Consider the following 13618-nt stretch of genomic DNA (forward strand, 5'->3'; position numbering starts at 1 on the left):
TAGAAGGAGAATTTTCCTAGAACTTACCAGGTGCTTTTCTGGAAACCACCAGTAGTAATTCCCCTCATAACATAGCTTGCTTCCTCATCTTCAGGAAAATACACATTAGGTACACATTAAGAATGTACCTGGTAAGTTCCTGGAACCTTTTTGGAAAACTGAGCTCCAAGTTTCAAGAAAATATGAGCTGTAGATTTTGCATCCCTGCTTGATCCTTCATATCAACGTGTGACTAACTTGAATTCTTACCTGAATGAAGAGGAAAGAGAAGGATCAAATAATTTGGACCAATGGGATTCATCGCAAAAGGCAGCGATAAATATCTTTGCCGATGGTTCATATTTTTAAAATACCAGGGCTGTGCAGAGACCACTAAAGGGGCAGGTGCTCAAAAAAAAGGGCACATTCAACCGCATTGTAGGTTGAATGTGCTCTACATTCAACCTACCCCGAGGTAGGGGTAGGTTGAATGTAGGTTGAATCAACCCACGCACCCCTGGGGGTGCGTGATTTATTTAATTTAAAAAAAAGTTTTTTAAACAAAACTTTTTGTTTAAAAAAAAAAATCATTACAATTCCAAAAGTTTTGATTACAATTTTATTTTACTTAACTGAGGTTTTTTTTTTTTTTTCATTGAATAATTGGGGGGAAAAAATTAACTTCATACTCTGTGAACCAGACCCTAAACTTACTTAAAGTCTGGATTGACTTTTTTCCCCTTCATTAATGACACTTTTATTACATACATTATATCTGTTATATAGTTCAGGGTGAGTTATTTTTAATTCTAAATGAATATCCTTGGTGGACTTTTAAGTGTTATTCTCCTTTAAGATACATTTACCTAACGCCTGAATAAATGCAATGTACATTATGCAGCAAAGGAAATTAGAAGACATATATCCATTATGGAGATGATCGGTTTTGGACGGGTGATGTGCTCCTATTGCATAAGCAATACTGAAGAATGACTGATATCATTAAAGATACAGGGGAGAAGCTTTTTAGTTATTTTGCTTTGCTAGCAAAGTCGTTAGCTAGCAGCTAGCTAATAGCACAACAACAACAGCCTAATGTCTGTATGATTAAAAATACTGAATCGATAGATAAGAACAGTTTTCCTCACCTGGCTGTCTCCTCCCGCTCAGTAGTTCATCAGAGAAAGGCAAACGCAGAGGCCTGTCAGTGTCTGTTGTATTTCATTACCTCTCTGCATAACTGCTGCTCCATGCTGAAGCAGAAACAATACAATGTTCAATGTTTTCCCTCATTTGACAAGTAGCAAGTTTACTCCACTTTATTCACCAAAAACGTTTTTTTTTCAATTCACCAAAAACTGTTATGTAATCTGGAACGTTCGCTACGTTGAGCTCCAGTTAGATGCCTTACCTCAACTGCGTCATGCATCACGGGCAAAAGGTCAAAGGTAACAAGGTGACCGGAGGGCTTATTATGTTGTACTAAAAACCCCAACAAAAAAACAAATAATTTTAGTACATGTTATGTGTCAGAAGAGGGCTTAGGACCAATGAAAAATTTTCCATTTGAAAATTTTTTTTTTCAAATGGATCAAAAGGGCACTTGGGGGCAAGGAGCAAAAGGGGCAGATGCTCAAGCACCCCTAGCCCCCCACTCTGACCGTGCCTGAAAAAAACACAAGTCATTCTGAGTTGCGCCCACACCTGGCTGCATCTTCATAAGCGGCGCAATAAAACTGACGCATGGCGATTTGTGCAGCGCACCACCGCAGTCATAATTCTGCAATCGTAATTATGACGAGAGCTCAGCACAGCAGCACAATTTGAGATGTATGACTTGGGACAGATTACTGTTGGTTTCTGAGAAGAAGAAAAAAAATCAATAAAAACAAGCAAGCATGGGCTCTGCTCACTTCAAAAACGTAACCCCAGGTGCAAAATTACAGTATAATAGCATCATCAATACCGTGTCTCTCTCTGTAAACAAAGTGCAGTGACAAAGTATCGCCCACGACCATGTGGATTTTGTTAGGACGTTTTAGTGGACTACTAAACACAATAATAATAATAATAATAATAATAATAATAATAATAATAATAATAATAATAATAATAATAATAATAATAATAATAATAATAAATGAAGTCATCCAGCAGTAGAAGTGCTGGCGGTGCAGAATACCTCAGCAGGACACCCACAGGTGTTCTGCCTTGGGGTGCGTGGGTTGATGCTTCCCCAGGTACTTGCTTCATTTTTGCTTTTGTTCTAGACCCAGGACTTCTGCAGGTGAGCTGATTATAGTCTATCTGAAAACACCCCCAGAACGGAAGACGTGTTTGATATGCCGGGTGAGACTTCTGCAGGGTTTTCTCCAGTTTTATGCTTGCCGGATCTCATTGTTTGCAGTGCTTCTTTGTCATTTTTAGACGAGATAAGATACTTTTCTGCTTTTAGATACTTGGCTGCTTCGCCACAGTTGTGTCTGATGATTGAAGTACCTCTTCAGCGTGCCAAGTTTGGTATCTGGTAATGAGCAATTTATCAGGCGTGTTGGATGTATCAGGGTGCTAGCACCCTTGTCTGCGAGAGAGAAGCAGGATTTCACTCTGAAAAGGACACAAATCAAACCTTAGGGCAACACAGAGACACAAACAACCGGGCAGTTTCAAATCAGGCTTTGTTGAAGGATAACTAGAATAAGCTATGTGCTCAAAAAGTGTTGGTGCGGCAGGCACAGAAATCGTTACACAAACTCGCTTATTTTTCTCAAGTTAATATTTTCACAGTTTGTATTATTTTATATGTGAATATTCATCAGGGATGGCTCGATGTTCTTCAGCTCCAATTTATTCAGCTTCTAATTTATGCTCGTTGTGATTCCCCCCCTCCCTTCCCATTACAAAACTCACTAGAATCTTAAATCATTTTTACTGAAATCAAAGCATTTATTGAAACACTTCATGAATATTTTTATATTTTTTGGTTCTGGAAGATTATCCCCTTATTCGATGTTGTCGTCTACTTCGGGTTCTCTTTATAATGCTTGATTATCAGTCTGAAATTTATTGCATAATGAAATCAGATGATTCCCTGCAGGACAAATGGAATTAAGAAACATTATGATGAGCATTACTAAATAAGTTGGTGCTGTATGTCGTCTTTTCTTTTCTCCTTTTACTTCATGTTTGAGCATGTTGTTCCGGTCCGGTTTCCAGTTTCGTTGTGCGTTCCAGCTTTTGATATGTCCAGTAAAATCTGTCCGTCATTCAGTCGCCGGATTAACAAGTTTTGACAATTTCCAACAGAGAGATCCAACAGAAAGGAGCAACACAGTAACACTTCCATCTGTATCTGTTCAGACCTTTGCTAAAAAACAAAAAACATGTCAGTGTATAACTGATGACTCATAGCTGAAAGTGAATGATTTTCTTTTCTTCTTGTGACAATTACATTAACCTTCAGTATACTTGATGGTGGGCGAGTACATTCACAGAACGGCCTAAATTGATTAATTTTTTCTGTTAATTGTACATATGTAATGAGGGTTTGCATACTTTCCAGAGTTACATGTTTACACCCGCCTTCTCTACTTTTAAAGAGAAGCTGTTGTTTCTCTCCTTTGTGTGTTTACTTGTCTATGTGACTTTCTGTGACCATTTCTGGCTTTAGTACATAAGAAAAGTTATAAATTAGCTGTATTTTAAGGAAAGGTATGTCTGGGTTTTGCTTAGGTTAAAGGCAGAGTTTCTCAATTCTGGTCCTCAGGCCTCCATAGCCTCGCATGTTTCAGCTTCTGCCACACACCTGGCTTCAATCTGTGGGTGATTAACAGACCTCTGCAGCACCAAATGCTGCAGAATCGCATTATTAGAAAAGTACTTTCTGTTGTTACACAAGCAGGAGACACACTGCCGCTCTTAATGTTCAGGAAACAGTAGATTAGGAGGCACACTGCAGTTTGCTTTAATGAACGTGATTGCTTTTAAAAAAAAAAGAGCACTTCTTACTGGAACACTGCTACAAACCTTAAATGTGACAAACTAAGCTGCCGTTTGGCTGCGAAATGATACAACCATATTGTCTAAAAAAAGACATGTTGCCCAGTGTTAATGATGTGCTGCACTGCAGCGAGAGGCATTAGAGCTTAGTGTGCTGCAAAGACTTTCACTTGGAATATTAATGACTCTCAACATGCAGGATCAACAAGAACTTTGTAAGTAAAAACACAACTATAGGTGGGCTAATGTGAGCAGAGAGTGCTGCAAGGCACTCAGTAGTGTAGGTGTCACGTGTGTTGCTGCATGTCTGCCCGAATAATTCATGTCACTTTGACCTGCTCTTAGCCCGTGGTGTTCTGTCTTCCGCTGTTGTTAACCCAGATCAGCGAGAAAAGGTGAGTGTGCACGACTCCCCCCGTGGACTGTACTGAAATATGCTTCAGAAAACATCCAGGCGTCGGATTTTGTGACCTGAAGTTTACCGAAGTACCCACAGGAAGTTGCAGAGAACACTTTTTTTCTCCCTTTTTTGGAAGGCTTTCACATTTTTATGTTGCATCCACTGAAGCAAATCTGATCAATGTAAGGTTATTCAAAGGAATTTATGTTCACCTCGCCAGAGTGTAAATATTGTAAAATCACCTTTTACAAATTACAACTAAAAGGAATTGAGCTGTTTGTCTTATTGATTGTTTTTTTTTTCAGGAGAGCATGATGCTGCCACCACAGTGTGTTACCATGGGGACGGTGGCTTCAGGGTGATGTTTTGGCTCAGATACGAATCTGATTAAAAGTAATGTGTGTTGTTGTAACTGTGCCGAAGGATCGTCATTTCCTCCAACGACTTATCAGCGGTCGTAAAACATACAGAAGAATCTATCTCGTAAATTCAACAGGATTGTAAAAATGAGTAACAGTTTAGCTCCAAGATAAAAAAAACAGAACCTGGGATCGTTCCAGTATAAGTTCCAGTTAAACAAAAACAACTTTACAGCTCTTGGTGTGATCAAAATTCCTCCCCTTTCCCGGTTGACTCACCGGCTTATAAACCTCACGCTATCAAAGGTTATCTCTTGTGTTTTACGTTATCTCTTTGCAGAAAAGCAAAACGAATCCTGCAGTTTTGAAGTTTGAAATCGATTGCTTAGATTTAACATTTGTTTTAAGATGGTTCCACTTTTAAACTTCCTTCTAAGTGTTGCATGCTGTGTTTAAAACGGGAACGCTGTCCCTCCCTGCGAGTCGGTGGGAGATAAGGAAGGTAAGAGACTCGCTCCGGTTTTTCCTGCTGAGTTCATGTAGCTGAGGTGGATCTGTTAATGATTTTGAGAATCTGTGGTTAGCGTGTTTTGTTTTGGGTTTTTTTTTTCCTGGCACGCCGATTAACACCTGGGTAATGGGAGAGAACAGAAGAGACTCTCTTTTCACAGAATCACTTTATTGACTACTTCCTCCAACAGTTTTTGGTTCGATTGCGATGGATTCAGTGAAGAAAAGCAAAGGACATGACAACCTGGCATTTGATGTGAGTGCAATCACTACTTCATGTAAAACCAAGAGGTTTTTGTTCACATGTATGTATTTGTAGTTTTCCCATGTATGCTTGTGAGCATATCTTTACAAAGATGAAGATTTGTGCTTCCATAGATGTTCTATTTACCTCTTCAAGGAAACTTTAGCGATGCACAAGCTTCTTAAATATATTGTGCTCTATGTTCAGAATCTACAAGGATTTATTGATTCAAAAAGTCTACTTTTAACATTTTTTTTACTTTAAAAACAACTTCTTCACTCCTTTAGACATATTGAAAGAGGCATCTCTGAATTCTGTCCCGTATAATAATGGCAAAGTACACTTTTAGGATCTGCACGTTTTTGTCAGGTCATGGAAAAGTAACTTGCTGTCGTGACAAATTTAGGGCACATATCAGTAAACGTGTGTCTGTGTACGAGTCTCCAAGTAAGCTTTGACGCTTGTTTGTGTAAAAAAAAATTTTTTAAATTGACAGTAATGTAGATTTAGTGCAGAGTCGACAGGTGAGTAATCGTTTGACTTGGTTAAAAGTGATTCCTTGTCATTTCTTAGTCTTCACAATTTATTCTGCTTGCTTGCTTGTTTTTTTGTTGAGTTTTTTTTTTTTTTTTTTTTTTTTGAATGTTGCACTACAGTTGCAGGAGCAAATCCATGATCAGGAGGAGAAGCCGAGCTGGAGCAGCGGTGTGGCAGAGGAGGACAGAAATAAACCAACCTACTGTGTGACTGATGTCCCTCCTTGGTACCTTTGCATTTTCCTGGCTGTTCAGGTGGGTGTACTGCATTCTGCAGCACCGCAGACAACAAATCTCATTGTATGTAAAAAATAAAAAAATAAAAAATCTGATAATTTATAAGTTAAATAAGTGAAATTAATTATTTTTACAACAAACACAGGGGATGTGTAATAGTTCGCAAAGAGATTTAAAGGAATTTACCCCTAATACTAGTTGGCGGTTTACATAAGCGGTTAACGGGAATTAAGGTAAATCAGCTACTAACTTCCTTCTTGTGGAGTGAAGTATTTACTGAAAAATAGTCTCGTTTTCAGTCAGCGATAGGCTCCGGGTCAGTTCAGCTATTCATCAATTCTGGTATGTACTTGTAGACTGCATACTCAGGGATTTAAACTAAAAAAAAACAAAAAAACATTGAGGTAGAGGCCTTCTTCACTCATGCATGCTATTCATTTCTGTACTTTTATTTTTGAGGAACAGCAATTTAGGAAATACCTGGTAACCAAAGTGGCTAGATGTGATCAGGTGATGTCTGCTGGCTTTGGTGGAACAAATTGCGCAGACAAAGCCGGGAAAGTCACGAAAACTCCAGATTTGAATAAAGAAGAAGCATAAATGTCAACAAGCTACTCGGACAGAGGCTCAAAAAACAGTGGCAGAGTGATTTCTCATGAACCAGGAGGTATTTAGGCTAGGGAGGTTCGTTACACGGTTGCTAGGCGAGATTAACTCATGACGGGAAAAGGAAACGTGTGTGAAGCTAATCTTTATCTCCTCCACAGCACTACCTGACGGCATTTGGTGGGATCATTTCCATCCCCCTCATCCTCTCCGAGGGACTGTGTCTGCAGCATGACACCCTGACCCAGGGCCTTCTGATCAACACCATATTCTTTGTTTCGGGCATCTGCACCATTCTGCAGGTCACCTTTGGTGTCAGGTGAGAACTCCTGGTTTGGGAGGGAAAAGGTCCAAAGTGTTTGAACGTTTTGTAGTTAAATAGCAGCTCAACTGCGTCTGTTTTTGTCCAAATAGCGTAAGCCAGTAAGTAAGTACAATGAGTCAATGCTAAAGATAGTTAAACGTCCATGTTAAACATTGGCATTTCGAACAAGTGCACACTAAAATGACTGAAATGTTCCAGAACAACAGTGTGTTGACCCTCTTTTTTAATAAACTAAATGCAAATTTTCCTAAAAAAATCAAATAAATCCATAGATTTAAGTTTGAAATAACACCTTGTTCTTTTGTAGCGTTGTGACCTGCTTGACTTTTGCTGCAGATTGCATTGCTTTTCATTTGTGTTTTGTTTTCTTCGTCAAACTTGGAGACTTCCTATCCTGCAGGGAGGCACGTTTGCCTTGGTGACTCCAGCCATGGCCGTGTTGTCTATGCCAGAGTGGCAGTGCCCGGCTTGGACGCAGAATGCCAGCTTGGTCAACACCTCCTCCCCGGCTTTTATCGAAGAGTGGCAGGGCCGCATGAGAACAGTGAGCCAACACCAACAGTTTCATTCTCTAACGCAGATACTGCATCTGCAAAGCTGGCAACTAAGGCGTTTAGAATACCCATTACCAATTGTTCTTTGCAAAATAAGTCAAGTCGGATTGGATGGAGCGTGTCTGAGGGGAGATTTCCAAGTCTAGTCACAGGTTCTCTCGGTAACGTATTCTGATACAACCGACTCCATTGCGGATGAATTTTATTTACTAGCAGGGGATTGAATGCATGTGCACACCACACTTATCAGAACTGCACAGGAAAACTGAAAATCATTCCTTTCCTCCACCTTCATAACGAGGTGCTACTTTGTGTCGGTCTGTCACATACGGTCTAAATGAAACAGGATCACTTTTGTGACAAAATATGAAAAAAAAACAAGAAAGACGAGTACTTTTTCGTGGCACTGCATGTGTTTCCCGTCCTGGGGAACTACAACAAGTCATGGCCGTTATTATTAAGAGTGTTAGTGCTCATGCTTCTGGTTCTTGTGTTTCTGTCCACAGCTGCAGGGCTCTATCATGGTGGCCTCTGTCCTCCAGATTCTCGTTGGTTTCTCTGGCCTCATCGGGTTCCTCATGCGCTTCATGGGGCCCTTAACCATTGCCCCCACCGTGTCTCTGATAGGCCTGGCTCTGTTTGACTCGGCGGGAGTAAAAGCTGGCAGCAACTGGGGCATTTCTGCTTTGTAAGTAGCTCCTCGGAAAGAACACTCTTTAATTCAATAGCTCGGATTTCCAAAAAGACAGAACATGACGTCTCTCTACAAGATGCGTTTTTTACCACTTAGAGAGCAGCATCTGCTTGTCTCGAGACTGGTTTACAGTTTGAATGTTATTCTGTTCCTTTTGTCGTACTCGCAGGACGACAGGGCTGATCATCGTGTTCTCTCAGTACCTCCGTCTCATACCGATCCCTGTTCCCTTGTGCTGCAAAACCAAGAAAAGGAAAACCGCAAAGTTTTACATCTTCCAAACCATGCCTGTATGACATCGCTCGCTTTGATTCGCATGTCGCTTGGGGCTAAAATGTCGACATCAGAGCTCTAATCCATACTAATTTTAGATGTCAATTAGATTCTGCTGGGCATCGCCATCTCGTGGTTAGTCTGTTACCTCCTCACCATATTTGATGTCCTGCCGTCTGATTCTACTCGCTACGGTTACCTGGCCCGCACTGATGTGAAGGGAAATGTGGTGAGCAAGGCCTCTTGGTTCACACTGCCATACCCCGGTGCGTAGGTTTACTAAAAAAAACCAACAACAACAAGAAAAAACACAGTTTGATTGGTCGATTGATTTAAAAGACCAATTCAGCGATCAGCAGTTTGACTTGTCGTTCAGGCAGGTGGGGGGTTCCAACTGTGAACCTGGCAGCTGTGGTTGGGATCTTGGCCGGAATAGTCTGCTCCATGGCAGAGTCTGTGGGCGACTACCACGCCTGCGCCAGGTTGTCGGGGGCGCCTCCTCCTCCGAGGCACGCCATCAGCAGGGGCATCGGCGTTGAAGGGGTCGGCTCTTTGCTGGCGGGGGCCTTCGGGACGGGCAATGGCACCACGTCTTTCAGCGAGAACGTGGCGGCTCTCGGTATCACCAGGGTAAGGGCAAAAAAGGAAAAACGCTGATCGGATGCTTTTACAAAGTAGCTTTAAAATAATCCCCTTTTTGCACACTTTGATGGCAGGTGGGTAGTCGGACTGTGATTCTCCTGAGTGGATTTCTCATGATTCTGATGGGAGTGGTGGGCAAAATTGGGGCCATCTTCACCACCATTCCCACTCCTGTCATCGGAGGGATGTTTCTGATCATGTTCGGTGTCATATGTGCTGCTGGGATTTCCAATTTGCAGGTGAATAGACAAGTCTATATATATATTTTTTTTATTGTTGAGAGACAAATTTCTAAAATCATGGCGGTTTTTCTTTTTTCTTTTTTTTTTGGTAATCCTTTGTTTTGGACAGTTTACAGACATGAATTCTTCTCGGAACATCTTCGTGTTTGGGTTCTCAATTTTTTCGGCACTTGCCATCCCAAACTGGATCATGAAGAATCCTGGCGTCCTAGAGACAGGTACGGTTCACGCGCTGCTACTTTAACCTTGAATTACGACGCGGTTAGCCGTTTCTGGTTTCAGCGGGGAAACGGTGAGCAGGTTTTCCCAAAAAGCAAGCTGTTATTTCACTGTCGTGTCCTCTGTGCGTATGACTCAGGTGTCAAAGAGGTGGACCAAGTTCTGCATGTGTTGTTCACCACCCATATGTTTGTAGGAGGGTTCCTCGGCTGCTTCTTAGATAACACGATTCCTGGTAAGCTGAAGTGGAGAGCTGTTGCTCAGTTACAATAACTTCTTTCTTTCTTTGTTTCTTTCTTTCTTTCTTGGCACTGATACATTCAATCACAATGTATAATTTTTTCCCCACATATTTCTGACATTACTACAAACCTCTTTTTTATGGTCTGTTGTATTTTTATGGATTTTATGTAACAAAGTCCTGCACAATACAGAAGTGAAACAATGAAAGAAAAAAGGAGAAAGAAATCAATTTTTATTACAAACCCAAAAATCTGAAAAGTGTGGCATTCAGTCCCTGTTGGCAAATATTTAGCAGACACCTTATTTTTATTTTTATTTTTATTTTTTTGCAATAAGTCTATTGGGATATGACTCTATCACTTCTATACATGGGAACCACAGTTTCTTCCAAAACGGCTCAAAAAGGAATGGAGAGCATCAGTACATTCAAGTATGATCTTGACCTTTGTCTTGGTCAGTCTAACATAAATATGCTTTCATCTAACTAATTAGCTCAGGATTTGATAGGTGAACCACTCCCTTTCATCCATCTGATTATCATATCTGATAATCTTTTGAGCCTCTGCCATAAAAAAAAAACAACATCCAGAGCATTTTGCTGCTACCACCCTGTTTTACTTTGGGGATAACAAGAGAAGTGTTTGTTTTTCACCAAATAGATTTTCTATTTGTGCAACTCCTCAATATTTACTAATGCAGTTCCTTCTGAAGGCACTTACTTGCGATGGATTTCATTTAGGGGTGTTTAGGGGCATGCCACACATTTCAGATTTTCTTTAGCAAAAAAAAAAAAAAGAAAGAAATTGAACCCATAAATGAGTTTTCTTCATCTTTACAACTGCATGCTGCTTTGTGTTAATGTATCACACACATTCACATAAAATACACTGAGATTTGAAGTTCGGGAGTGTGAATATATATATAAATTTTTTTTTTTTTTTTTTTTTTTCAATATTCTGTTTAAGATGGCTTGACCAGAATTCATTCCCACCACACATCGTAAACACTTATCTGGCGTATAGTGCCAGAACCGAAATCATCAACATAAAACTGTAAGACACTCTGCAACATATATATTTTTTTACCTCGTTCAGGGACCAAGCGTGAACGTGGCATTCTCACCTGGAACGCAGGACATCCGGAAGATTCCAGTAACGACTTGGCGTCAGAAGAGGTTTACAGTCTCCCGTTTGGGATAACGGCGTGCCTTCAAAAGCAGTCCTGGGTCCGCTACGTCCCCTTTTGCCCACAGAACGAACCTGAGTCAGGGGACGGCATGCCACAGAGCGAGGGGACTGAGCAAATGACAAGAGTTTAAACTAAAAAAAAAATAATAATAATAATCGTGGTTTTAGTGTAATTAGGGCACAAATTAAAAGAAAAAAAATCTGAAATAATTAATTTGGTTTCAGTTTTCATTGAGCATTGATTGTTATAGCCCATTTGATTCAATGTAAATTGCTGTTGATGGTGATCTGAGTAAAACCGTGAATGGTGTCCTTATTGTGTTTAAGTTAAAATGTCCAGAAACCATCACAGTGTTTATTCTTGAGGAAATGACAGCTCAATAATGTTTCTGTTCCACATGGAGCAGACTCGACAGCCTCTGTCAACACTTGGAAAAAAACAAGTGAACTACTGAATGATTAAAGTGTTAAAGTGATCCGCCATTTTTTATTTTTTATTTTTCATTTTCCTTCAAATAAGTCAAGGTGCTGAAGCTGAACAGCATAACAGGTTGCTCCTCAGTTTCCCCTTTGAAAGGAAATTAAATGCGGCCTGAGGATATATTTATTATCGCATATCCACATCTCCAATCCAGCAGCAGCAGCAGCAGCGCTCCAAATGTCATTATATTTCCTCTACAAACACAGATAACGCATCATCTCCATCTCCACTGTTTACCTTCCACACTGTCAGCTCTTTGTCTCTACTTTCATTTCCTCAGTCTAACCACCTCTGACAGGCAGATGGGAGACGGTGTAATGTTTGGACCAGAGGCCATATGAGGGTGTGTTTTGACTATTGGTCAGTGGTTCACTGCCCACTCTATGAGGCTATTTCTGGATCATGTGGCATCACTGGGGGAACTGCAGATTCATCTGCATACAGTACCTTGCAAAAACGTCGACATCGCTTAAAGTTGTTTGTATTTTATTATCTTGCTAACACAAACTTTCCTTTTTTTTTATTTTTTATCGGGATGGATAGTTATGTAATGTCACTTTAAGCCACGACTACGACCAAAACATACGACGGCGCGCTTTACATCTAAACATGTTCCTATTTAAAAACGGTTCTAGTGCTCAGAGTTTTGATTCAAAGGTTCTGAATACAAAAACACAACATATGTCAGATTTTTAAAAATAAATATTTAAAAAAACATGTTTCCATTTCCCAATTTTCCCAAATTGGGAAATGTTCCCATTTCCCAATTGTACACTATTTTATGGTGATCTATCGTCCTATAACAACATACAATGTATTTTATGGTTGTAATGTGGCCAGATGTGACAAAATGTAAGGGGCGACAATCATTTCATAAGGGGCTTCACGTTTCGGAACATTTTACAGCGTATAAAACTTTACCTGCTGATGTTCTGGAAACAGGATTCTCAGCAGGGTTTTATACAACACTCGGCTATTTGCATTTCAAATGAAAGAGATGCAGAAAGTGAGTCCTGCTAATCTGGGAGAGCTTTAATTTGTTATATCACAAATGCTCTTTCTGCCTGAAACAGGAACTGGTTTTATTTTCCCTTTCAGCATCCAAATTCTATTCACTCCCTTTTGTGGCTTTGAAGCCATGAGTAAGGCCAGTTGTGCACAGGCGAAAACAACAACGAATACAAGTCGTATCTGTTTGGCATCAGAGGCAGAGCGTTGAATCATCCGCAGGAACCACATTGCACTCTAATGAGCCACGCAACTCTAGATAATCTCTGCAAACAGAAACCGGGACATGAAAGTAATCGTATTCCATCTTATTTATGATCTGTGTTAATGCTGATGTGGCAGATTTGCATTTGAAAACTCCCCATCTGCTTGGAGAAGCGCTGTGCTGCCTTCATAATACTTTCAAGTTTTAAGTAAACGTTTTCCCAGACGCATCCATGATTGTGGAATTTAAAGCTACATTTGGGACTCTTGTGACTCTGGGACTCAGTTTGCAGGTGAAACTCTCCACCGTTGCAGATATTTACTCCTGTTGTCCACAAGAGGTCATGAGGGATCCTTTAGACAGCTGGTATATCACTGTCTCCAGCTTAAACATTCAAAATGCCATGAGTAGCATTTTTGAATTATTATGGGTTTTGACTGGCCATATTAACACGTGAAGATACTTTGATCTAAACTACTACCTTTGACAGTAGTAGAGGCAGGCTGTTTTTCCGCCAAAGAAAGTATTTTACAAGCCGACAAGTTCAGTTTGAGTCTCAGCTAACAAAATTAGCTTGTTTCATGTTCCTCTGCATCTCCTGTTAGAATCTGTGAATGAAACATCTATGACTTTCTTTCAATTACATTACCATTAATAACTTTTGCTATATATATA

At 40.2% G+C, this 13618-nt stretch overlaps 1 protein-coding gene and 2 long non-coding RNA genes across 6 annotated transcripts; 1 reads left to right on the forward strand and 2 right to left on the reverse strand.

The window, feature by feature from the left end:
- Positions 1-2960: 2960 nt before the first annotated feature.
- On the reverse strand, positions 2961-6312 carry LOC108165745 (uncharacterized). The gene is made up of 3 exons (XR_001776072.1): positions 6228-6312; positions 3159-3346; positions 2961-3070 (listed from the first exon to the last, which is right to left on the reverse strand). It is a non-coding gene; the product is annotated as an uncharacterized LOC108165745 (long non-coding RNA).
- Positions 4023-11732, forward strand: LOC103457866 (solute carrier family 23 member 1-like). Of its 4 annotated transcripts, XM_017302074.1 has the most exons (15): positions 4023-4193; positions 4360-4560; positions 4684-4736; positions 5439-5503; positions 6148-6282; positions 7032-7189; positions 7580-7739; positions 8256-8437; positions 8613-8733; positions 8826-8982; positions 9093-9346; positions 9433-9597; positions 9710-9818; positions 9959-10054; positions 11157-11732. In XM_017302074.1, the coding sequence occupies exons 4-15, from the start codon at positions 5456-5458 to the stop codon at positions 11378-11380; spliced, it is 1809 nt and encodes a 602-aa protein (XP_017157563.1). In that variant the 5' UTR covers positions 4023-4193; positions 4360-4560; positions 4684-4736; positions 5439-5455; the 3' UTR covers positions 11381-11732. The 4 variants fall into 4 exon arrangements, with proteins under 4 accessions (XP_017157563.1, XP_008396533.1, XP_017157564.1 ...); XM_008398311.2 differs by having other exon boundaries at positions 4023-4373; XM_017302075.1 differs by lacking the exons at positions 4023-4193; positions 4360-4560; positions 4684-4736 and adding an exon at positions 4751-5239.
- LOC103457865 (uncharacterized) lies at positions 6521-11264 on the reverse strand. The gene is made up of 3 exons (XR_001776071.1): positions 11185-11264; positions 6745-6835; positions 6521-6642 (listed from the first exon to the last, which is right to left on the reverse strand). It is a non-coding gene; the product is annotated as an uncharacterized LOC103457865 (long non-coding RNA).
- Positions 11733-13618: the final 1886 nt, after the last annotated feature.

The sequence above is a fragment of the Poecilia reticulata genome, linkage group LG21, assembly GCF_000633615.1.
Source record: "Poecilia reticulata strain Guanapo linkage group LG21, Guppy_female_1.0+MT, whole genome shotgun sequence".
In the NCBI taxonomy this organism is placed as follows: Eukaryota; Metazoa; Chordata; class Actinopteri; order Cyprinodontiformes; family Poeciliidae; genus Poecilia; species Poecilia reticulata.

Coding starts and splice junctions, on each gene's coding strand:
- LOC103457866 (XM_008398311.2), top strand. CDS start 5,456: ATGGATTCAGTGAAGAAAAGCAAAGGACATGACAACCTGGCATTTGAT. Junction 5,504..6,147: donor ATGACAACCTGGCATTTGAT/GTGAGTGCAATC, acceptor GTTGCACTACAG/TTGCAGGAGCAAATCCATGA. Junction 9,347..9,432: donor CGGCTCTCGGTATCACCAGG/GTAAGGGCAAAA, acceptor CTTTGATGGCAG/GTGGGTAGTCGGACTGTGAT.